Genomic DNA, 25052 nt, shown 5'->3' with positions numbered 1-25052 from the left:
ATTGTGTGCCTCTTTAGTTAGGGAATATGAAATGTATAGTTCTGAACTTTTTGACCAGGAACTCCATTGATATGCTTGTCCCTTTTACCCTGCTTGCACTACTCACTTTACATTTTCTCCTCCAGATTAGTGTTTCAGTGAACAGGCTTTGGAAAAATCTGCTCTATGCTGTCTTATGTCTAAGTATTGAAGCCCTTGTTGAATTTAGAAACTTCCTTATGGCCAGCACCTAGAACAGCGTGTGATAGATAGTAGGTACCTGAGAAATGTTTGTTGAGTTGTCAAATATATAAATGAATGATTGGATCCCTTCAACGGAGGCATATTAGGAGCCTGATGAATTGTCCTTCTGTAGAAGGCAGTAAGAGTAGGTAATGGCAGATAAAGGCAATGTGGGATTCTCTGTTCACATTTTCCATAAACTTGGCTTCATGGAATAAACATATTCCATAGAGAATAATTTTCTTTTGGCCACTGACCTGGGAAGAATTGTAAGTTATCAGAGGCAAAAATTATTTGCCATAGATGATCTTTATGGGTAAGATTTTGGATCTGAAAAATTTGCAGTATGAAAAAGGAAGCTAAAATGAGAAGCATATTCAGAAATAGAAGCAAAATGCAGTGATATTCTATTTTTGGTTTCATCTTAATTACTTGATAAAATATTGATTTCACTATGTATCTACTGTACTTCTAAAGTGGTGATAAAATGTCAGAGTTATTTTTTGATAGACTGTTAGTAGTGATTACCCTTATTTGTCTTCATGTATGAAATAAAAGGAAATGCTCTGGTAGGACATTCAAGTGGACCATAGGCAAAGTTGTGTCTAACCAGGTATAATGTATGGGAGGTAATTATTAAGCAATGCTTTTTGCTTACCTCAGAAAGATTGGTAAAAATGTGGTTTGTGGTAGGAAAGAAATGAGGAAATTCTTATTTCTTAGTCACTGTTCTTAAAAATGCACAAATAACCAATGTGTGTTTTAATGTATTTTTCTCTTTTATTTTAATGCTGTTAGCACATTACATTGAGTGAAAATATGCAGCAATATAGCAGGGATATTAAGATCAGACAAAACAGTTTAAATTTTTGCTCAAGCACTGTATGATAGAGCTTTGTGACCCTGGACAAGTTTCTTCAACTGTAAATCATGATGAGGATAGTAACTGCTACTTCATAGGAAATTATACACAAATAGTGATAAGGTTGTGTCTGGTGTGGGTAAGTGCTCATTAAATAGTAGCAATGAATAAAAATGATGTTCATGATAATTAACAGCTATATTAATGTAAAAAACCTGCCTTTCTTGGTTTGTTTACTTATTGTCAATGGTAGTTACAAGATAATATGAACAACTAAAAATCTTTCAATATGATACATATTTTTTTTAGGTGCCACTTGATATTGACATATCCCAAAAGTCTGGCTAAACACTTTCAAAGTAATATATTAGAAAAGGTTTTAATTAGCTATGTATCCAGGATTGTATTCTTTTTATGAGATAAGAAAATAAGTTTATTTGCTGTAGCTCAGATTAATTGGAGCTACTCAATATGACATATTAAATATTGCCTTTTAAATAGCCAAGTTGACTCTTTCTAAATATTTTTAATTTTTTTTCCTAATTTTAAAATTGTCCCTTTGCAAGCCAATCGGAAGATAGAAAAATACAAACAAAAATGAAGTAGAAGGGGAAAAAATGGAATATATGGAATAAAAAAGTAAGGAAATAAAATTTTTTATAACAGAGCCTAGATAACACTGTCAGTATTGTTCAGCCTTTTTAATATATACACACATTCATACATGTATTGACAAATAGTTATGCATAATTACACTTTTACATTACATAGTCATTAACACACACTCATGCACATACATTCTCACACCTTCTTACTAACCTTTATCCATATTCATACATCTTTACATCACATTTTCACATATATGTTTAAATGCACATTTTAAAGAAACAAGATTTTGAACTTATGGATATCTACTTTTTTTTAACTTAGAATATATATTGGATATTGTAAATATTAAAAAAGACAAAACTGCAGAATATTTGTTTTTATTTCATTTTATAGATAATACATTTAATCAACCCTCCTTTGTTGTGATTTTTATTAATACATTTTATTTTTCTGATTAGAAAAGTTCTATTGGTCATTGCAGACAATTTGGATAATACTAAGAAGTACAAAGAGAAAAAAACCTAATTCATTATTATTCTTTTCTCAAGGAGAACAACTTTGAGATTGTCTTAATATTTTTATTGTGCCTATTTCTTGTAGAGTTAGTATAATATTTTTCATAGTTTGCAGCATGTGAGCATTCTTATTCTTGCATAGCATTCCATTTTATATTTTAACGATTCTCATAAATATTTACATTTTAAAAGTTTTCCATTATAAGTCACCTCATGGTAACATTTTTATGTTTCAAGATTTTACTATATTTTGGGAGTTATACAGTATTTAACATTTTGGAGTTGGCTTTTTTTTTTTTTTTGCGGTACGTGGGCCTCTCACCGCTGTGGCCTCTCCCGCTGCGGAGCACAGGCTCCGGATGCACAGGCCCAGCGGCCATGGCTCACGGGCCCTGCCGCTCCACGGCATGTGGGATCTTCCCGGACCGGGGCACGAACCCGTGTCCCCTGCATCGGCAGGCGGACTCTCAACCACTGCGCCACCAGGGAAGCCCTGGAGTTGGCTTTTTTTATTCAGAATAATTCTGTGAAGACTCATCAGGGTTGAATTTATCAGTTGCTCATTCCTTTTTATTGCTAACTAGTAAGTATTCCATGGTATGGATTTACCATAGTTTGTTCAACCATTCACCTGCTAAAGGACATTTGGGTTGATCCCAGTTTTTTGGCTATTACAAATAAAGTTATGAACATTTGTGTACAGATTTTTGTGTGAACATACTTTTCAGTTCTCTGGGATGGATGCCTAGGAGTAAAACCAATGGGTCATATGGTAGTTCTCTATCTCTACTTAGTTTTTTGAGAAACTACTGTTCTCCAGAGTGTACCAATTTATATTCCCATCAGCAATGTATGAATGATCCAGTTTATCTGCACCCTTGCCAGCATTTGGTGCTGTCATTTTTTATTTTAGCCATTTTGATAGGTTGTAGTAAAATCTTATTATGCTTTTAATCTGCATTTCCCTAATGGCTAATGATGTTGAGAATCTTTGCTTGTGCTCAGTTGCCATCTGTTTGTCCTTCATGTAATATCTTTTCATGTATTTTGCCCATGTTCTAACTATATTGTTTACCTTTTACTGTTGAGTTTTGAAAGTTACTTATGTATTCTAAGTACTAGATCTTTGTCAGATAGATGGTTTGCAGATATTTTCATCTCGTCTGTAGCTTGTCCTTTTCAACCTCGTAACAGGGTTTTTCACAGAGCAAAAGACTTTAATTTGGGTAAGGTTCAGTTTATCACTTTTTTCCTTTTGTTGTCGAGTCTAAGAATTTTTTCCCTAGTCCTAGATCCCAAAGATTTTCTATTTCTTTTCTTCAAAAAGTTTATAGTTTTCCATTTTCCATTTAAATCTGTGATACATTTTGAGTTGATTTGACTCTCTTTATATTTCCAAATAACATTCTCTGTTTACTCCTTTTAAAAACAGAAATGTATAACTAATGTATTTGTCACAATAATCATTACTGGTTGGAAAGGGGAAAATACACAGGAGTCACTGATTCAGAGAAATCCTAAAATCCCACTGGGAAGCTGTCATGCTTGTTCCTTGAGTAAACTCTCCTTCTGCTTCTTGGGAGGGGCTTCATAGTTCATTGTTCTCTGTTGGTCTTTTTAAAAAAATTATCCTTGGCTATATTTAAAGAGGGCAAATGGAGAATATATTACTTAGATGCTTAGAAGCTGTTATCAGCCTGTTTCTTGCCTGTAGAAATTTGGGAACTAAGGGTCATCTTAACACTCATTCTGTCATAATCTCTCCTAGAAGAGGCTAGTGGTTCATCTGATAGTGCAGATGTTTCAAAACCTAACTGATTCAGGTATATGTGCCAATAACCACACTCATAGTTTTGCATTGTATCTTGTCTTTCTTAACCTCCTGTCTCTCTGGATTTAATTAAGCTTATCAGACTGAGAGAGTCATACCGCTAGGTACTTTTCCTTGAGCCATATTTTCCAATTAAAAGTATTTGCTTGGGGCCACCTTAATCCATTCAATGGCATTAACAGGGAGTGGGGCCATAGCCTTGATTTTATCTACTCCACAGGCTGTTTTAATTAACCTTTGTTGCTCAAAGGCTTTCTGAGTTCTGAGTTCTGGAACAAGATAAACTTCTTGAAGCAGGTATGGACAGTGTTTATGACAGTGTTTATGGCAGACAGGGAAGATGTAGGAAGCCTCGGGCAAGTCTCCAATAGGGAAATCCCAGTGAGGACCCCTGGGTTTCTGTAGTAAGACCAAGCTTTTCTGCCTAACTATTCTCCTTTTGAAAAGCAGCTATTGGTTTTCTCCTTAATGCTGGTAAACAGGATTATGAACACCGTTCAACCTGGACTCCCCATTATGAAGTGTATGTTATCTACTGTAACAAATCATAAAATTAGACAAGTGAAAATTAGACATCTCATTGTTAAATGAATTGGTAGATGCAAGCAGATGTGGAAGGCACAAGTAACTATATAGGCCAGTATCTCATACTACTAGCCTACTTGTTTTTATTGACTTTCACTTCCTTCTTTTTCAATGGAGAAAGGTTATTATAGGCAGAAGTTAGCATGGTCTTACTACAAAAACCTAGATGTCCTTATTAAAAGGATCTCACAGAGTTCCTTGTGGCTGGCTAACAGAGGAGGAAGGGGTGTAGCCTGGCTTACAGTGGGTTTTTGCTGGCACCCACCAAAGATGAACATTTTGAAGAAAAACCCCAGTCAGGCATGTCCCTAAAAGGCAATGGTCAGTGGAAATTCTCTTGACAGAAGGGAAGGCCTGAGGTACAGATTTATATTGATTTATGCACAACACTAATAGATAAGCTGGCCAGTCAGAAGCTTGGAAGAAAACAAAAATGAAAGTTGTTTACAAGGTATGAGGAGTTCCAGCCAAGAGGTTTGTAGTATGCTTCTGGGCATGGGCCTAGAATATAAAACTATTTTTGCCACATGTTAATACTCACTTGAGGGCATCCTTTGTAGAAGAGGCTCTCAATCAGGAAGAAAAGATGGTCTGTCCAGTGAGTGTCAATCAGTGTTTTTCCCCAGCCACTGTGGTGCTTGTGGAATTGTCCCATGTAAAAAAATGGCCATATAGCATAAAAGGAAGCTAAACATGGGGTCCAAAAATGCCCTTTCCCTCATAATGGCTGGTCTAACTACCTGTACTGCAGGTTGGTTGCTCAGTTTCCCAATTGCCGGGGCCAGTCCTGAGAGCAGTGATTTGGTAACATTCCCTAGGGCAACCACTATACCCCAGGGCAACGAAAAAATATATATCCTGGTTGTAATTTGTTCTCCTAAGACAAGTAAATATTCTAAATATGAATTCATTTTCACTGCCTGCAATACTTCTACCAACACTCAATGTTGTTTGACTTACAAAATGCCTTATTCATTATTATAACCTATACAGCATCACTTCTGATGAAGAAATTCATTTGCAGCAGAATTATGGTAACAAACTTCTGCTCATGAAATTCACTTGTGTGTCTTACTGTGTACCTCAACACCCAGAAGCCGCTGACTCGGTAGAATAGTGTCTGTTGTGTTATAACTTGCAGAATAAGATTTCCTTCTGTACAGAATATGGTATATGCATTAAATAAGGCAGAAACCATTCTGTGTTGCTGGGTCCTCCATAGCCAGCACACACAGGGTAGTGAACTAGGGCGTGGCAATGGTTTGGAGCCTCTTGCTACTGTACCTAAAAATCCACCTACAGAATTTTTGTTTCCTGCCTTGGTCTTCATACTAAATAATCAACAGGAAGAGAAGATGGTCACTGAACTGACAGAAGTGATGGATCCTCGTTACGAAGGGGAAATTGGGTGGTTTCTAATCAGAGGCAAGGAGGAATGTATTTTGGACTGAGGGAATTCACTCCTGTGCCTCTTAATATCCCCAACCCAATAGTACTTGTTGAAAGGAAAACTGTGGCAACCCAATAGAGACAGAAGAGCTGAAGACTTGTAAGAACTTTGTAAACTCCCTCACCAACTAAGGGATAGGCAGGAGGTAAAGGAAACATGATCTGGATGATAGAAAAAGAAGTGATTACAGGCAGGAGAATTATCAAGCTTGTCAGTTGTCTTACTGCTTTATTAGAATAAGCCTCATGGACTATATTGCCGTGCACTTTTGCCTTCTGGCTTCTAGCTGGGTTCAGCCAGTGGGAGTTTGCATGTGGGGAAGAAGGAGGTTCTTGTGCTTATTTCCCTGGTGTGTTCCCCAGAAGACCTAGTGTGGGAGTTGATGTGTTGCCTAAGGCCATGTTGCTGCAGGGTTTCTGTAACTGCCTAGTAGCACCTACTGTTTGTTCCCTTAACTCTGCCTTTGTAAAAAATCCACCCATAAAACAATCCACATCCATACAAAAATTTAAAATTTGCTTCAGTTATCTCTTTTGTCTGTGTCCTACAGCAACCTTAACTAATATGTAAAAATATCCATACACATATTCTAACTTGAGTCTTTTAACAAATATTTTGAGTTAAGTAAGTTCCTCCTTACAAATGACTGATGTTTTGAAGTGAAATTGTGCTAATACTTCATAACAAATTGGGAAACTTTTTATTTTCTTCTCTATATTGGAACAATTTAAATAACACACAAGGATTGATTGTTTTTGATGGAGCTTTGATATAAATTCTCCAGAAAAACCATTTTGGATATGTTGATTTTAGAGGTACACTTTTGATTCCCATTTCAATTTATTCCAGAATCATATCTTCATTCAAATTTTATATCATTTATAGTCAATATTTTTATTTTAAGAGATTTTCAAATTTCTTGGTATATGATTATACATAGAATTTTCTAATGTTAAACTTTTTTATGCATTTGTGGTCATTCCTATTATATTCATGATGTTGGATTCTGGTTTTCATATCTTTTAATGGGTTAATAGCCTGGTAGGTCAGGAGTTTGTATTTTAGAGACCATAAGGAGGTTGACTGTTAGATCTTATATCAAAAGTTTTTGTCTATCTTGATAGTCAGAAGCTCTTACAGAAATGTTTTGAATTCACATCCCAAATTATTTAAGTAACTGATTAATTTTACTTTATGTCACTGTTAACCATAAGATGAATCTCTTAAATACATAGGCTCTTAAATCTTAGAGATTTTGAAGTTAATCCAATCCTGACTTTACTCATCTGTAAATGAGGAAAATAATAGTATCTCTTTCATAGGATTTTTTTCTGGGGATTAGAGAAGATAATGTATGCCAGTGAAGGACCTTGTATAAGATAAGCACCCCATAAGTATTACTACTATTATTATTGCTATTAACATAAATGAGGATAAGGTAAAAGTAAGATATGGTAATCAAGAACCTAGTGAGTCATACAGGCTTATTGTCACTGAATGAAGAAAGATACTAGTAAATGAAGAAAGGGTTTCCTTTGGACAACTCAGGTGAGAGCTTTTAATAGGAAGTGGAGTTTTATAGACTTGAACAATGGGTATGGTATCAGTAGGAAAAGCATATGATATGGTCATTATAGACAAGGAATATATTATTGAATGCTTTTTGTGTTTTAAACTTGATGACTAGAAAATGGATGTTATGAACACATATGGGAAAATCAGGTAGAGAAGTTGGTTTTGTGGTGAAGATTGTGAACTTTGTTTTAGATTTTGAGGTAGAAATTTGGCATTAGAAATATAACACTAGAACATAAGACATTGGACATTCAAAATTGAGATTTGGAGCCATCCTCACAGTTTCTACATCTGTGATGGTATATGTTCACTCCAAAGGAGATGGGTAGTAATAGAAAAGGTGGGAAGCAAAATCCTGAATCTTGGCACTATGAATCATTAAGCGATCATTGATAACACTAACCCTTTAAGATTTATTTCTGTCTATACAGTGGTTACATTTAAATTTTTTAATTATCTAGGATTGTTTTGTTTTACTTGACACCTTTGTCATACTTCAAACCAGTATTTTTCAAAGTGTGTTTTATGGAACACTAGTTCTGTGAGCTGTAAGACATCAATGGAGAAAAAAAGCAACTTGAATATACAATAAATAATGTATAAAACTTTATCATATTACATATAAATGCATGCTTATTAATCTAAGAGGAGAAGTGCTATAATAGAGTGTTTCCCAAACTAATTTGACCAAAGCATCCTTTTGTTTATGGAAATTCTCAGAAGCCTAGGGTTCTATAAATTATACTTGGGGAAATCTTCCTTTGTACCTCTTTAGATGATGGTTCAGCTCATTAAATTATAACTCAAAGATCATGGAGTATATATTGGAGGATCAGAAGAATAGGAATCAGATTATTAGGCTGTGTTGCAAAATCGGACTATGCATAGCCTGTGATTTCGGGCTTCAGTTTCTTCACAGGTAAAATGATTGCAGAAAGTTGTAAAGGTTAGGCTAGGAAGTGTATGTGAAAGCTTATAGTTTTTTTCCTCTGGAACAATACAATGTGAGTAAAATAGGATAGATTTCATTGTAGTTAAAGATTAATATGTTATTTGGCACAAGGTGTTATTCATTTTTGTGACTTCACCGTTTCTCTTTTTTACATTTGTAATTTAATCATTGCCTTTTAGGGAATTTCTTATGCATTCTTATATTACTTAAGTTCTCAGAGGCCTTTTTCCACCTGTATATTCTGAAATCATTTAGAAGTGCTCGTGACACTGGATATATAATATACTGCTCATATTTTCTACCACGAATATTCTCAAGAGTCCATATGTCTATGAAATTTGGCGTCTCTTCAAAGTCCAGTTGAAGCTCTATCTTGGTGATGACTGTTGATGTCATGTTTCCCTGGCACCCAGTTATGCAGATTGAAGTATATAGATTAACATGCATATTAACATTTTAGGGACATTTTCTTTTTTTTTCTTTTTTTTTTTTTTGCGGTATGTGGGCCTCTCACTGTTGTGGCCTCTCCCGTTGGGGAGCACAGACTCCGGACGCGCAGGCTTAGCGGCCATGGCTCACGGGCCCAGCCGCTCCGCAGCATGTGGGATCTTCCCGGACCGGGGCACGAACCCGCGTCCCCTGCATCGGCAGGCGGACTCCCAACCACTGCGCCACCAGGGAAGCCCTAGGGACATTTTCTTAAACTACATATCTGAGTATTTTATTCCATGATTTTTTTTTCTCAGATACTTCAATTGTGTGTATGTATGATCTTCTTTGGCCACCTTATATCCTTAGCATTTCCTCTGCTTTTTTTCTTTATCATTCATTTTACTCACTTTTCTAATTTCTGTATTACATGCCTGTTACTGTGTTTTCTCAGTTCGTTCACCCTTGTACCCCTTTCAATTTTATCTTCCTTTCTATGAGATTTTAGTTTTTCCCTTTTACTTTTTTCTCTGAGTTCTACCAGTTCAAGCTTCATATCCTCTTTCTTCCTCTCACCACTTCTTTTCTAAGTTATTTCATTTCTGCTTTGCCATTATGATGTGTTCACAGTTTTCACCTGCTCCATGAAAATATTTTTGTGGTCCGTGTCCTAATCTTAATTTTAATGAAAGTATGTTGGTCTTTTTTCTTACAACATCTTTGTATGGATGCTGTGATAGTTTTTTTTTTTGAAAAATTACTTTATTGGTTGAGTTAGATTCCCATGGGAGGTGAGTGATCAGGTCAGCATCCCAGGTGGGTTAGCTGCACAGGCAAAGGCTCTCTCAACTTTTCAGTACCCATAAATAGAGTCCTAAATTGTCTGTGAGATTCCTTGTGCTGCCTCTTCCCACCCACGCTATCTATTTTTATGAACCGAAGCAGCCCAAGAATTCCCTGCTGCCACCTGGCCTATCTCCTGTTCCTGTATCAGTTGTCTCAGGCAAAAGAAGTCTGGATTTCTGAGTGTTGCTCCCCACCTTCAAGAAGAGTATTTTTCCCCCCTCTTTCTCAAACCTACCACCAGCTGCCTGCCCTTAGGTCCGGACAAGAAGGGTCTTGCCCTGAGCCCTGTGCTTAGAGGGACCCATATCACAGACACTGAAACTCAAAGGTAATTTGTTCTTCTCTTAAAGTTTTGTGAGAAAGATTTTTGCAAGATTGGTACACAGGATAAGTGAACAGAGGTTATAAGAGAGGGAGGTAGGGATGAGCTACCACCTCCAGGCCAGAAGCTGCTACGTAGACTTGGGGACGGTCAAATTTAAACAAAAGCAGCAACTCCTTCTCCCTTTTCAGGGCAGTGGTTAGAATATGGGAAGTGGAGCCAGGGGGAGAAAATTACGGTCACTTCCTGGGAACAGAGAAAGAGAGGTTGCTTTTCATTAAAGTTAGCCACCTCAAAGTACCTGACGCAGGTAATTAGGCAGACCGGGTTCCCCAGAAAACTGTGCTTCTCAGGAGGCACGGGCACCTCCTGGAAATACTGTCAGAAAAGTGTGGCTAGGGGAGTGGAATACCATCTCAAGACTGCAACATCCTTCCCTGCCCCTGGCAGCAAGATGGGCCAGAGGAAAAGGTGGTCTCTTTAAACTTACAGGTGTTGAAGGTAAATGCTTGGTGGGGAGCAGGCTGTGGACCTCTAGGTGAGGGTGAGGGCTGCACTGAGCTTGATATTTAACTTCTAAATATTCTGGTATATGGATTTTCTTTTGCCATTTTGCCTTTTTGCCTTTAGTTCCTGCACATGATACTGGGCAGGACTAGACACTGGTTTGTTCATTAAGTAAAATTCTAAGCCTTAATTTTATTGGCAACCCTCCTCTGTGTTCATAAACAACATAGAAGCTCCCTCTTGTGGTGTATTGTCAAATCACATGCCTTTAATTTAGCGTTAAGTATTTTGTCAGAAATTTTTTTATTTCACGTTAGAAGTTGAAATTCGAGGTTCAGATAGTTTCCTTAAGCAATAATACCTCAGAATTCACATAGGGGGTAAATCTATCTATCTTGTAAAGCTGTATTATAAGAGACAATTTAATAAATTATTTAATGTTACTTAAGATGAATAGTCTTCTTTAGGTCCCCATGATGCATCTCTGAATGACGTATTTCGTGGTAAGCTGAAATGTACCCTCTAGTAAGTGTTTTGTTTGCTTGTTTGTTTTTTGTTTTTAAAGGAAGGGTTAATTCCATAAGATTTTAAATATGTTAAATATTTGTCTTTTGCCTTTATATTTGGATAACAGTGTTGGCTGAATGTAAAATTTCTGAGTCACATTATCTTTCACTGATTTTTTTGTCATTCCTTTACTGCCTTTATGGGATTAATGTTGCTTTAAAGAAGTCTGATGCCAGCTAAGGGTTTTTTTTCCCCTCTGCCTAAGTGACTATATTTTTTCCTGACTGTTCAAAGAAGTCTTTCTTCATCTTTAAAATTCAGTGACTTTTAGTGTTGAAAGTTCTGCATCAAAATTTCCAGGGTTGGGCTTCCCTGGTGGCGCAGTGGTTGAGAGCCCGCCTGCCGATGCTAGGGGACACGGGTTCGTGCCCCGGTCTGGGAGGATCCCACATGCCGCGGAGCGGCTGGGCCCGTGAGCCATGGCCCTTGAGCCTGCGCGTCCAGAGCCTGTGCTCCGCAACGGGAGAGGCCACAACAGCGCGAGGCCCACATACCGCAAAAAAAAAAAAAAAAAAAAAAAATTTCCAGGGTTTTTCTATGCCTTTTAAAATTATAGATCAGTCTTCATTTTTTAAGTTTTACCTTTGAAAAAAAATATGTATATATATATATATATATATATATATATATATATTCTATTCTGATTGATTATGCACGTTTATTTTCTTTGTCTGAATATCATTTCTATAATTTTCTCTCTAATCTTTTAAGTCTTAGGTTTTGTTCATTTAATTTTGTTTGTATTTCTCAAGCCTTTTCTCTCTGTCCTTGTAATTCTCACAGTCTCTAGTCTCTCTTTTGTCCATTGCAATGTGACTTTTATTTCTGTTTGGGGATTTTTTCCAGAGTTCTTTCAGCCCATTTTTTTTCCTTTTTTAAAAATCCCTTATCTCACCACATTCATGAGTTTATTAAATCCCTGTTTTCACCTTTTGATTTTAGGAAGCAATTGTTCTTATCACTTTAAAGGATGGCAATATGGTAATTGTTCTGCTATGCATTTGCTTTTCTTTTTTGGTTATTATTTACCTTTGAATGAAGTGAATTATTCCTTGGCCAGCTTTTTGTAAGATGTTTGTATTAACTTTCTATTGCTGTATAGCATATTACACAAACTTACCAACTTGAAAAAGCACAAGTATATTATCTTACACTCTCCATAGTTCAAGAGTCTGGCACAGCTCTGGGTTCTCTGCTTAGAGTCTCAAACTCAGGGTGTCAGCTGGCTGCATTCTCATTTGAGGCTCTAGAGAATTCTTTTCCAAGCTTATTAAACTGTCGTGAAATATCAGTTTCTTGGAATTGTTGAACCGAGATCCCCATTTCCTTGACGATTGTCAGTGGGGGTTGCTCTCAGCTCCTAGAAGCTCCCCACATTCCATCTTCAAAGGCAGCAAAGGTTCACAGAGCCCTTTTGCTTTAAATTTCTCTCATTGCTTCTGCTAGCCACAGAAAGCTTTCTGCTTTTAAAGTGCTCATGTGATTAGATTTTTGAGCACAGCCAGATAATCTCCTTTCTGACTAATTCAAAATCAACCGATTAGTAACTTAAGTTAGTTAATTAGTAAGGTGAACTTACTCTGCAGAATCCCTTTTGCCACTGTAACAGAATCAAGTGTGATGTTGTCCTATTCACAGTCCCAGGAATTAGGATGGGGAATCTTGGGGACCATTTAGAGTCCTGCATAACATAGTATACATGCAGGAGAGGGACTGGAACTCTGTCTGGACAAGTGGGGATTATCTCTGTTGAGACAGATGTTCCTTCTGAATAAATTATTTAAGCTTTTATTTCTTCCCCACATAGAAAGATTGCTGTTCAGATTTAGAATTTTTCTCTGGCACCATGCCTCTATGACATACTGTTCCTTGTTCTGTCCCACCTTGCTTGCTTCTCAATGATGCTAGGTAGACAAGTATTCTTCATATAGGATGTTCACATTTATTTCTCAGTGTATTTAGTTTATCTTTCTTGCTATACATTGGTATTTCTTCCATCATGTCATCTAACTTATGCATGTGAAGCTTACTTATTTTTTTGTATATTCTTTTTTTATCTCTTTCAAAATTAATTTTATGTTTTACTACTTTACTAAATTCCTTTATTGTTTTTAGTAGTTTTTCCATTGGTTCTGGAACCAATTAAGTGTTCCAAAAAGACAATTATAATTTCTGCAAATAGAAATTGTTTTACCTCTTGATTTCCAATTCATAGGCCTCTAGTTCCTTTCTCTTTCCTTCCAATACAATATGAAAAGTTACAGTTAGGGCACATCCTTGTCTTACTCCTGATTTTAGCAGTCTGTATGTATGCATATACATACATGTGTATGTATACACACTTATATACTTGTATGTTTGATCATGTTAAAAAATGTCTATTCCGGGCCTCCCTGGTGGCGCAAGTGGTTGAGAGTCCGCCTGCCGATGCAGGGGATACGGGTTCGTGCCCCGGTCTGGGAGGATCCCATATGCCGCGGAGCGGCTGGGCCCGTGAGCCATGGCCGCTGAGCCTGCGCGTCCGGAGCCTGTGCTCCGCAACGGGGGAGGCCACAACAGTGAGAGGCCCACATACCGCAAAAAAAAAAAAAAAAAAAAAAAAAGTCTATTCCTATTTTATGTTGACATTTGTCAATTTGTCAGTTTTCTACTTGAAATCTATGAAACTGATCATTTGATTTTTCTAATTAGATCTAATATGTTAAATTTTAATAGACTTCCTAATGTGCTTCTTTAAAAAGACATGCTTTTTATATATGTTGTTGGATTTTGTTGCTAATATTTTGTTTATGATTTTTTTGTGTTGATATTCAGATATGAGATTGGCCTATGGTTTTCTTTGGTGTTGTTAAACTTTTTCACATGTTATTATCAATCTGTAATCAGTAAAAATATTTTGGTAATTTTTATCTTGTTTCTATGCTCTGGAATAGATTAAGTACTGTTAAGTTTATCATTTATTATTATTGTCATGATTATTATTTAATATATAAAGTTTTGGTAAAATTCATTTCTGAAACTGTCTGGGCTTGGTAATTAACCATTTTAGATTTTCAAATTAATATGCTAGTAATTTGTTCTAAGTAGTCTCTTCTGATTTTAAAAAAATGTCTTCTCTTCATAGTTTATTTCCTTTTTTCATGTATTATTTGTGTATATGTAATTTCTCCTTCTCATTATGCTAGCTAGTGGTTTATTTTACTGATTATTTCAAAGGATTTATTTTTGTGTGAATTTTATTATTACATTTTATTAATCAGATTTCTATTCCTTTGTTAATTCTTTTTTTGTGTGTGTGTGGTATGCGGGCCGCTCACTGCTGTGGCCTCTCCCATTGCAGAGCACAGGCTCCAGACGCGCAGGCTCAGCGGCCATGGCTCACGGGCCCAGCCGCTCCGCGGCACGCGGGATCCGCCCGGACCGGGGCACGAACCCGCGCCCCCTGCATCGGCAGGCGGACTCCCAACCACTGCACCACCAGGGAAGCCCAATTCTTTTTTTTTTTTTTTTGCGGTACGCGGGCCTCTCACTGTTGTGGCTTCTCCCATTGCGGAGCACAGTCTCCGGACACGCAGGCTCAGCGGCCATGGCTCACGGGCCTAGCCGCTCCGCGGCATGTGGGATCTTCCCGGACCGGGGCACGAACCCGTGTCCCCTGCATCGGCAGGCGGACTCTCAACCACTGCGCCACCAGGGAAGCCCCGTTATTACATTTAGCCCCCAATTCTTTTTTTTTAAATTTATTTTGTTATTTATTTTTGGCTTCATTGGGTCTTCGTTGCTGCACACGGGCTTTCTCTAGTTGCGGTGAGCGGGGGCTACTCTTCCATTGCGGTGCGTGGGCTTCTCATTGCGGTGGCTTCTCTTGTTGTGGAGCACGGGCTCTAGGCGTGCGGGCTTCAGTAGTTGTGGCTCGTGGGCTCTAGAGCGCAGGCTGTAGAGTAGTTGTGGCACATGGGCTTAGTTGCTCTGTGGCATGTGGGATCTTCCCAGACCAGGGCTCAAACCCGGGTCTCCTGCATTGGGAGGTGGATTCTTAACCACTGCGCCACCAGGGAAGTCCCCCCTTTGTTAATTCTTTATTGCTTTTTATTAGAGATGCCTCTTAATTGCTTGCTTTTTTCAGTATTTCTTTTTCCTAGATATTCTTTTGCATGTTATCTTCTCGAACATCACTATTCTATGATAAACTCATCTAGTGCCAGTGGTGTTAGTGCTGGGGGCAACTCATTAATGTGCAATTTATTTTTATGTTTTTTTTTATTTTGACTTCTTTTTTCGGGGGTCTTTTTTTGTTTCTTTTTTGGTTTTCTTATAAGAACTACTTTACTTATAGCGTATAAGTTTCGATGTGGTTTGTTTCTAGTATCATTTCTGAGAAATTTTGTAATTATAATTTTTTGATCAAAGAATAGTTTAATAGAGTTTTTAATTTTTTGAATTCCATATAGAAGGGCCTTTTCATTTTCTGTTGTCTTAAAAGTTTCTAGCTTTTTTTTTTTTCCATTTTGGTCATAGAGTATTATTGTTATTTACTCTTTGGATTGTATACTGATATTTTTTTTGCATAATATTTGGTCACATGTTTTTAGAATTGTCCATGGTACCTAAAAATGGAAGACACAATTTTATAAGAGACTAGAATTTGACATGTTTTCCTAAATTCAGTGGTACTAATTATACTGTTTAGGCCTGCTCTATTGTTGCTTATTTTTAACAATTTGCTGTCTTGGACTGGGAAAGATGAAAATTAGTCTGCTGTTTTAACTTTTTATGTCTGTTTTTGCATTTCTGGTAGTATCTGCTTAATAAAAATTGCTGCTGTATATTTATTTATTTATTTTTAATTTTTATTTAAGTTTAAGCCTTTATTTGTAATTGGCTGTTTTATTCTATACTTTAAAAAATATTATAAACTTGCCTTTTTAGAACAGTTTTAGATTTACAGAAAAATTGTGAAGATAATATAGTTTCCATATATACCACAACCATTTCCCCCTATTATTAACATCTTACTTTGTATGCTACATTTCTTATGATTAATGAATTAATATTGGTACATCATTTATTACATTTTCTACTTGTTAACTGAAGTCCAAACTTTATGTAGATCTACTTAGTTTTACCTAGTTTCCTTTTTCTATTTTAGGATCTGATCCAGTATACCTTATTACATTTTTTTTTTTTTTTTTTGCTGTACGTGGGCCTCTCACTGTTGTGGCCTCTCCCGTTGCGGAGCACAGGCTCCGGACACGCAGGCTCAGCGGCCATGGCTCACAGGCCCAGCCGCTCCACGGCATGTGGGATCTTCCCAGACCGGGGCATGAACCCGTGTCCCCTGCATTGGCAGGTGGACCCTCAACCACTGCGCCACCAGGGAAGCCCCCTTATTACATTTAGTTGTCATGTCCCTTTGGCTCTTCATGGCTGTGATAATTTCTCAGATTTTTCTCTTTTTTTTTTTGATGACCATAGCAGTTTTGAGGAGTGCTGGTCAGATATTTTGTAAAATGTCCCTCAGCTGGGATTTGTCTGATGTTTTTTCCTGTGATTAGACTGGCTTAATAGGATTTTCAGGGGGAGGACCACACAGGCAAAATGCCATTTTCATCACATCATATGAAGGGTACATGCTATCAACATCACTTATCACTCTTGATGATAACCTTGATCACCTGACTCAGGTAGTATTTTTCAGGTTAATCCATTGTGAAGTAACTCTTTTCCTACTTTCTATACTATATGATTTGGAAGAAAGTCACTATGTGCACCCAACATTTCAGAAATGGAGTGTTATGTGCCATCTCTTTGAGGATGCAGTATCTACATAAATTACTCGGAGTTATTCTGCATTAGACATTTGTCTCTTCTCCCACATTTATTTATTTATTCAATTATTTTTTTTCAGTGTGGCTGCATAGATTTGTATTTTACATTAGATTATAATCCAATGCAACTTTATTTCGTTGCTCAAATTATTCCAGCTTTGTCTACCTGGAGTTTTTTCTGTTGTCTCCTGTGTACCTTTGACATACCTCCATCACTGCAGATATTTTTGTTTGTTTTCCTTATTTTCTTGCACTCTGAGGTGCTGCAGGCTCATCCTATATATTTCCTGCTCCAGTCCTAAAGTCAGCTATTTCTCCAGGGGGCCCTGGTTTCTTTAATTACGGAATGGGAAATAACTTTATCATCTAGAATACAGTGATTATATATCGTTACTTTTGCCTTTAGTCTTGCAGACTCTACTCATTCCAGTGTTACTTAGGTCAGCACCCTTACCCCCACTCTCCTTAGTGAGGTTGTTTCATACATTTGTATTACAGTTAGATCCTTTTGTCACATTCTGCCTTTCCTCCTGGAAACTTTTGGCCTCTTAAATGATTTTTAAAATTTTGTGTAAAGTTCACTCTTTGTACTATAAAGTTCAATGTATTTTGACAAATACTAGTCAAATATATGACTAGTGTCATATATCCACAATCAAATCATATAGAATAGTTTCACTACCCTAAAAAAAATCCTGTGGTGCTTCATCTGTTCAACCCTCCCTCCCCTCTTCCCTTGGCAACTATTTCTATGGTTTTACTTTTCCAGATTGTCATATATTTGGAATTATAAAGTATGTATCCTTTGTGGACTGGATTCTTTCACTTAGCAATAAACATTTTTTTTTTTTTTTTTTTTTTTTGCGGTATGCGGGCCTCTCACTGTTGTGGCCTCTCCCGTTGCGGAGCACAGGCTCCGGATGCGCAGGCTCAGCGGCCATGGCTCACGGGCCCAGCTGCTCCATGGCATGTGGGATCTTCCCGTACCGGGGCGCGAACCCGTGTCCCCTGCATCGGCAGGCGGACTCTCAACCACTGCGCCACCAAGGAAGCCCAGCAATAAACATTTAAGATACATCCATGCCTTTCTGTGGCTTGACATCTCATTATCAATTTTTATCAATTCTAGGAAAAGTGAAAGAAGGAAATTATTCAGAAGTAATGCAGAGAGAGTAATATATTGGATACAGTAGTTTTCATAAGTAGATCTTAGGCCTTGTTTATTTGGGAAAAATGATAAAATAAGATCTGTTAACTGTTACAGAGCCTTTCATGTAGTACTGTAACATGGGATATAGCCGGGCTGAAATATTGATACCCACAAACCTTAGACAGCTGAAGTACTTAAAACAGATCTGTGGAGAGGGACTGCAAAGATCAGTGACATGAAACTGATTATCCAGAAATAAACCCATACATAGGAAATCTAACAAAATATGTACTCTTTGGTTAATCCAACACAATGCTGTAATCCCTGTCTTTTTCCACTAAAATATATTACATATGAATTAAAAAATAAAGTATTAAAAATGCTAGGGTAAAACCCAACATAAATAAATTTATGTGTAATCATGGAGAAAGGGAAGACTTTTATAAGTCAGATATCAAACTCAGAAGCTCTGAAGTAAATTTGAGAAGTTAGTTCACAGAAAAACATGCAGGTAGCCAATAAACATACAGAAAAATGCTTAAGTTCACTGAAGATTTTTTCAAAAGTGTTGCTGCATTGCTAATGGGAATGCATATATTTATAATTCTTTGTTATGGCAACTTGGCAAATCAAATATAAATATTTATACATGTTGACCCGGCAGTTCCACTTTTTGGAACCTGTCCTACGATAGGCTTGCACAAATATGCCAAGATAAATTTTAAAAATATTCATCACAACATTGTTTTACCTAAATGTATGTATAACATAATATTAATAATATATGTTATATTATTATGAAATAGAAGTTGGGAGGAAGATGCAAGAGGGAGGGGATATGGGGATATATGTATGCATATAGCTGATTCACTTTGTTATATAGCAGAAACTAACACAACACTGTAAAGCAATTATACTCCAATAAAGATGTTAAAAAGGAAGCATACAAGCAAACTTAAAAAAAAAAAAGAAGTTGTGGACTTGGTAAATAAATCACATTTATGCTGTGGAATATTATAACAATGCCAACAAAGAAATTTAAATACAGCTTTAAGTTCCAACATCAAGGATTTCTAGGACATAAGAAGTGAAAACTGGAAGTTGTTGAATATAAGGATAGTATGTTTAGTATGATCAAAAATATGTAAAAATGTAACTGGATATAAAACATGTGAATGTGTGAGAATATGTCTGAAAAATGATAAAAGGAACTGTTAACAGCGGTTATTGCCTTCATCTAAGTGACATGGGAGAGCTTAAATAGAGGCAGGCAGAGGTAAGGGAGAGCTTGGAATTTTTCTTGGTATTCTTCTGTTTTATTTTAAATTTATTTAAACAAGCAGGTTGAAACCCATTGATTACTTCCTCTGGGAGAAACAGAAAAACACCAAAACCCTGCAGAATACTCTTATAATCAAAAAGTCTACCAGATTACTACAGAAATATATTTTCCTAAAGGCAATTTACCTATTATAAAAAGGAAGTAGGAGAAAATAGTAAACCAATAATGCATGTACGTATGTTCAGTTTTTCAAAATGAACAATTTGCAAATAACAAAGCAAATAATAAGAGATTGTTAGTCTAATCTACTACCTCCAGGAAAGTGAATATTGAAACCAAGAATTATAATTCAAATGTTTGACATGACCAGGGAAATATCACAAATAATGCAGACCTAGCCCAGTTATAAATATAAATAAATTATCTGCCAAAATATCCATCAACCTCTTATAACATGAATATATACAGTATTATAGAGTATATTTTAACTATAAAATTTTAAAAATATATTTTTATGCATAGAATTTGCATCTGAAAATTTGATGACAGTGAACCAGTTAAAGAATATTCAGGATTGGTGCTTTAGGGGCCTTACGTCTCATCAATCAGGAAATAATAAATCTTGATCTGATATCAAGGAAATGAAAATAGAATTAGCTGAGGCCATTGTTAAAATGAAAATTCCTGGATACTACACCAGATTCAAAGGGAAAGGGTTGGAAATATATTTTTAACAAATCTCTTAGTTCATTAATATTGATGAGTTTAGGAAATATGGATTTACTTTAATACCCAGGCTTTGAATGTGATTTTCTTTTTTTTTTTGCGGTATGTGGGCCTCTCACTGTTGTGGCCTCTCCCGTTGCGAGCACAGGCTCCGGATGCGCAGGCTCAGCAGCCATGGCTCACGGGCCTAGCCGCTCCATGGCATGTGGGATCTTTCTGGACCAGGGCACGAACCCGTGTCCCCTGCATTGGCAGGCGGACTCTCAACCACTGCGCCACCAGGGAAGCCACTGAATGTGATTTTTTAAAAAGATTTTAATCAAATCCTAAAGATAACCATTTTTCAGGTATCTAAATTGGAAAGGAAGTGGTAAAATTATCATTATATGCAGATGATATGATATGATATATAGAAAACCCTAAAGACTCCACACAAAAACTGCTAGAACTGGTAAAAGAATTCAGCAAGGTAGCAGGATACAAGTTTCACATACAGAAATCTGTTGCATTTCTTTACACTAACAATAAAATATCAGAAAGGGAAAATAAAAAGACAATCCCTTTTAAAATTGCATTAAAAAAATATAATACTTAGGAATAAACCTGACCAAGGAGGTGAAAGACTTATATGCTGAGAACTATGAAACATTGATAAAGAAAACTGAAGATAATTTAAAGAAATGGAAAGATATCCCATGCTCTTGGACTGGAAGAATTAATATTGTTAAAGTGGCCATATTACACAAAGCAGTCTATAGATTTAATGCAATCCCTATCAAATTACCCATGACATTTTTTCACAGAACTAGAACAAATAATACTAAAATTTATACAGAACCATGAAAGACCCAGAATTGTCAAAGCAATTCTGAGGAAAAAGAACAAAGCTGGAGGCATAACCCTCACAGACTTCAGACAATACTACAAAGTTACAGTAATGAAAACAGTGTTGTATTGGCACAAAAACAGACATGGATCAATGGAACAGAATGGAGACCCCAGGAAAAAACCAACACACCTACGGTCAATTAATCTTCGACAAAGGAGGCAAGAATATACAATGGGAAAAAGACAGTCTCTTCAGCAAGTGGTGTTGGGAAAGCTGGACAGCCACATGTAAATAAATGAAGTTAGAACACTCCCTCACACCATACACAAAAATAAACTCAGAATGGCTTAAAGACTTAAATACGAGACATGGCACCATAAAACTCCTAGACGAGAACATAGACAAAACATTCCCTAACATAAATTGTAGCAATGTTTTCTTAGGTCACATAAATTGTAGCAATGTTTTCTTAGGTCAGTCTCCCAAGGCAACAGAAATAAAAGCAGAAATAAACAAATGGGACCTAATCAAACGTATAAGCTTTTGCACAGCAAAGGAAACTGTAAAGAAAACAAAAAGACAACCTACACACTGGGAGAAAATATTTGCAAATGATGTGAGCAACAAGGGCTTAATTTCCAAAATATATGAACAGCTCATGCAACTCAATAACAGAAAAAACAACCCAATCAGAAAATGGGCCGAAGACCTAAATACACATTTCTCCAAAGAAGACATACACATGGTCAATAGGTTTATGAAAAGATGCTCAATATCACTAATTATTAGAGAAATGCAAATCAAAACTACAATGAGGTATCACCTCACACTGGTTAAAATGCCCATCATTAAAAAATCTACAAATATCAAGTGCTGGAGAGGGTGTGGAGAAAAGAGAACCCTCCTACACTGTTGGTGGGAATGTAAATTGGTGCAGCCACTGTGGAAACAGTATGAAGTTTCCTTAAAAAACTAAAAACAGAGTTGCCACATGATCTAGCAGTCCCATTCATGGGCATATATTCAGAGAAAACTCTAATTTGAAAAGATACATGTACCCCAATGTTAATAGCAGCACTATTTACAATAGCCAAGATGTGGAAGCAACATAAATGTACATTGATGGATGAATGGATAAAGAAGACTCCATACATAAAATGGAATACTACTCAGCCATAAAAAATAATGAAATAATGCCATTTGCAGTAACATAGATGGACCTAGAGATTACCATAGTAAGTGCAGTAAGCCAGAGAGAGAAAGATGAATACCATATGATATCATTTATATGTGGAATCTAAAATAAAATACAAATGAACTTATTTATAAAACAGAAACAGACTCACAGACATAGAAAACAAACTTAGGAAAAGTGGGTGGGGGCAGGATAAATTAAGAGTTTGGGATTAGCAGATACAATCTATATAAAAATAGATAAACAAAAAGTCCTACTGTATAGCACAGGGAACTGAATACATTCAATATCCTATAATAAACCATAATGGAAAAGAATATGGAAAAGAATATATATATAACTGAGTCACTTTACTAAACACCAGAAACTAACACAACATTGTAAATCTACTATACTTCAATAAAAGGAAAAAAAGAAAAAAAAAGATAACAATTTTTCCTTTTAAAATTTTCAAAAAAACATCCTATGGACCCAAAGATTGCTTCAAAATATAAATGTAATAAAATAGTTTGACCTGTAAAAAAGAAGTAGACATAACTTCTAAATATTACTGCTTTGTAGTGAATATTTTAAAAAATTAATTAATTTTTGTCTGCGTTGGATCTTTGTTGCTGTGCACGGGCTTCTTATAGCTGCGGCGAGCGTTGGCTATTCTTGGTTGCGGTGCACAGGCTTCTCATTGTGGTGGCTTCTCGTTGCAGAGCATGGGCTCTAGGCGCACGAGCTTCAGTAGTTGTGACACGTGGGCTCAGTAATTGTGGCTCACGGGCTCTAGAGCGCAGGCTCAGTAGTTGTGGCGCACGGGCTTTTTTGCTCAGCGTCATGTGGGATCTCCCCGGATCAGGGCTCGAACCCGTGTCCCCTGCATTGGCAGGTGGATTCTTAACCACTGTGCCACCATGGGAGTCTCATGTAGTGAATATTGAGAATTACTGTTTTGGCCAAAATATCCTATAGTCTAACACACTTTTCAAGTGTGTTTAAGATGCTGATTGATAAAATCAATATGGTGGTAACAAAAAAAAATCTTTTTAAAGAAAAAACCAATACGGTGGTCCTATTGTATTTATGACTTGTAAAAAAAATCAAGTCTAGTGTTTTTTTTTCCCTTCAATTTGAAAACTATCCTTCCCTGGCACCACTTGAGTCACTTGTGTTTATACAGTTTGTTAATTTTGGTTCTTAAGTAATGTTTCTCAGTTTTGTACTGTATTTTCTAAATTTTGATGTAATGTTTCATAAATTTTCTTTAATAATGTATGTATTTTTAAATATTTTAAGTATAATCAAAGTGAAGTGATTGGAAGAAATAAGGAAGGTTATGTTAGGCAAGTATAATTTGTAAGATATTTAAATTATTAGCTAAAATTTTGATAAATTCACAACTTTTTTTCCCCTAAAGATACCTGCTTAACAGAAAAGAATAAAACCAGCTGTACTGCTTCAAGTTCTTCACTTTTCTACTACTTGTATGTCTTTATTTTGGGACAACTATTGCTGGGAACAGGAGGAACTCCTCTTTATACCCTAGGAACAGCCTTTATTGATGATTCTGTGCCCACCCACAAATCTTCTCTCTATATAGGTAAGTTTGCTCTGTAATGTAAATGTCTCGGTGTCATTTTATCTTATTGCTTGTTTAATTTATAAGTAAAGCATAACATACACTTATTAAGAAGTTGTGATTTCGTAGGTATTTACATTTGATAAATGCAATATTACTTTTTTTGTTTAATTATATGCTGATGTATCATGTCCTTCAGTTGAATGCGGTTATGATTTTTATTGACATTCTGTTCTATTTTCTATGGGGAGCATGCCAACCTTCCTGGAAGTGCCATCCAAGCAGTAGGCTGTCTAGATTGCTGGAATGTACCCCAGGCTAATTTACACAGGTGGGGGGATAGAGCTCTGCTGTTCTACTGACTTACTTCATCCTACGTGGACTTTGACTAGAGTCAACAAAAGAAACCACACAATGGTACTCAGAAACTCCTGTGGAGTTCTCCATTTCAGATTAATGCTTTTTATGTATGACTCAATTGTTTTCCTTTGTGAACTAATTCTTAGCAGTACAAGTTTCTCTTAAATTCCATCCCTGAAGTTCCTGGAACGTAGAGTTAACTAGACCATGCATGGCCCTACATCCAAATTAATGTGTAATTTATTTGCACATGAAGTTTCACTTTATCAGTCTATTATTCTAATGTAGGGGACTTAGTCCATTTGGACTACTATAACAGAATACCATAGACTATTTGGCTTCCAAGCAAGAGAAATTTATTTGTCACAATGCTGGAGGCTGAGAAATACAAGATCAGGGTGCCCATAGATTTAGTATCTGGTAAGGGCCCATTTCTTGGTTCATAGACAGCTGACTTTTAGCCATGGCAGAAGGGACAAGGGAGCTCTCTGGGGCCTTCTTTTAAGGGCACACTAATCCCTTTTTGAGGGCTCCACTCTTATGACCTAATCACTTCCCAAAGGCCCCACCTCCAAATACAGTTTCATTGGGAATTAGGTTTCAACATATGAATTTTGGGGTGGCACAAACTTTCAGTCTATAACAAAGACCTATTGCCGTAGTCACTGGAAGCCAAGTGTGTTCAATGCAGCCCTGATAGAGGGTACTAATCTCCTAGGCTCATCTCTAATATGGAAACCACTACACTTCTACCAGTTTTCTCTACTTGCTTTGCTTTGGTCTCTCCGCAAGATCTGATGCTCTCTCTTTACATGTTCTGGCTGATCTGTACAACCTCTCCATTTA

At 36.6% G+C, this 25052-nt stretch overlaps 1 protein-coding gene across 1 annotated transcript in view; it reads left to right on the top strand.

Moving 5' to 3' along the window:
• Positions 1-25052, top strand: part of SLCO4C1 (solute carrier organic anion transporter family member 4C1) — a 63033-nt gene that overhangs the window by 12327 nt on the left and 25654 nt on the right. Inside the window, exon 3 of the mRNA XM_060091827.1 lies at positions 23685-23867. Coding sequence (XP_059947810.1) covers positions 23685-23867 — 183 coding nt within the window. The remainder of the gene's footprint in view (positions 1-23684; positions 23868-25052) is intronic.

This window comes from Mesoplodon densirostris, chromosome 3 (assembly GCF_025265405.1).
Source record: "Mesoplodon densirostris isolate mMesDen1 chromosome 3, mMesDen1 primary haplotype, whole genome shotgun sequence".
Classification (NCBI taxonomy): domain Eukaryota; kingdom Metazoa; phylum Chordata; class Mammalia; order Artiodactyla; family Ziphiidae; genus Mesoplodon; species Mesoplodon densirostris.
The sequence above is the reverse complement of the archived record's forward strand: the minus strand, read 5'-3'. Positions and strand labels throughout refer to the sequence as shown.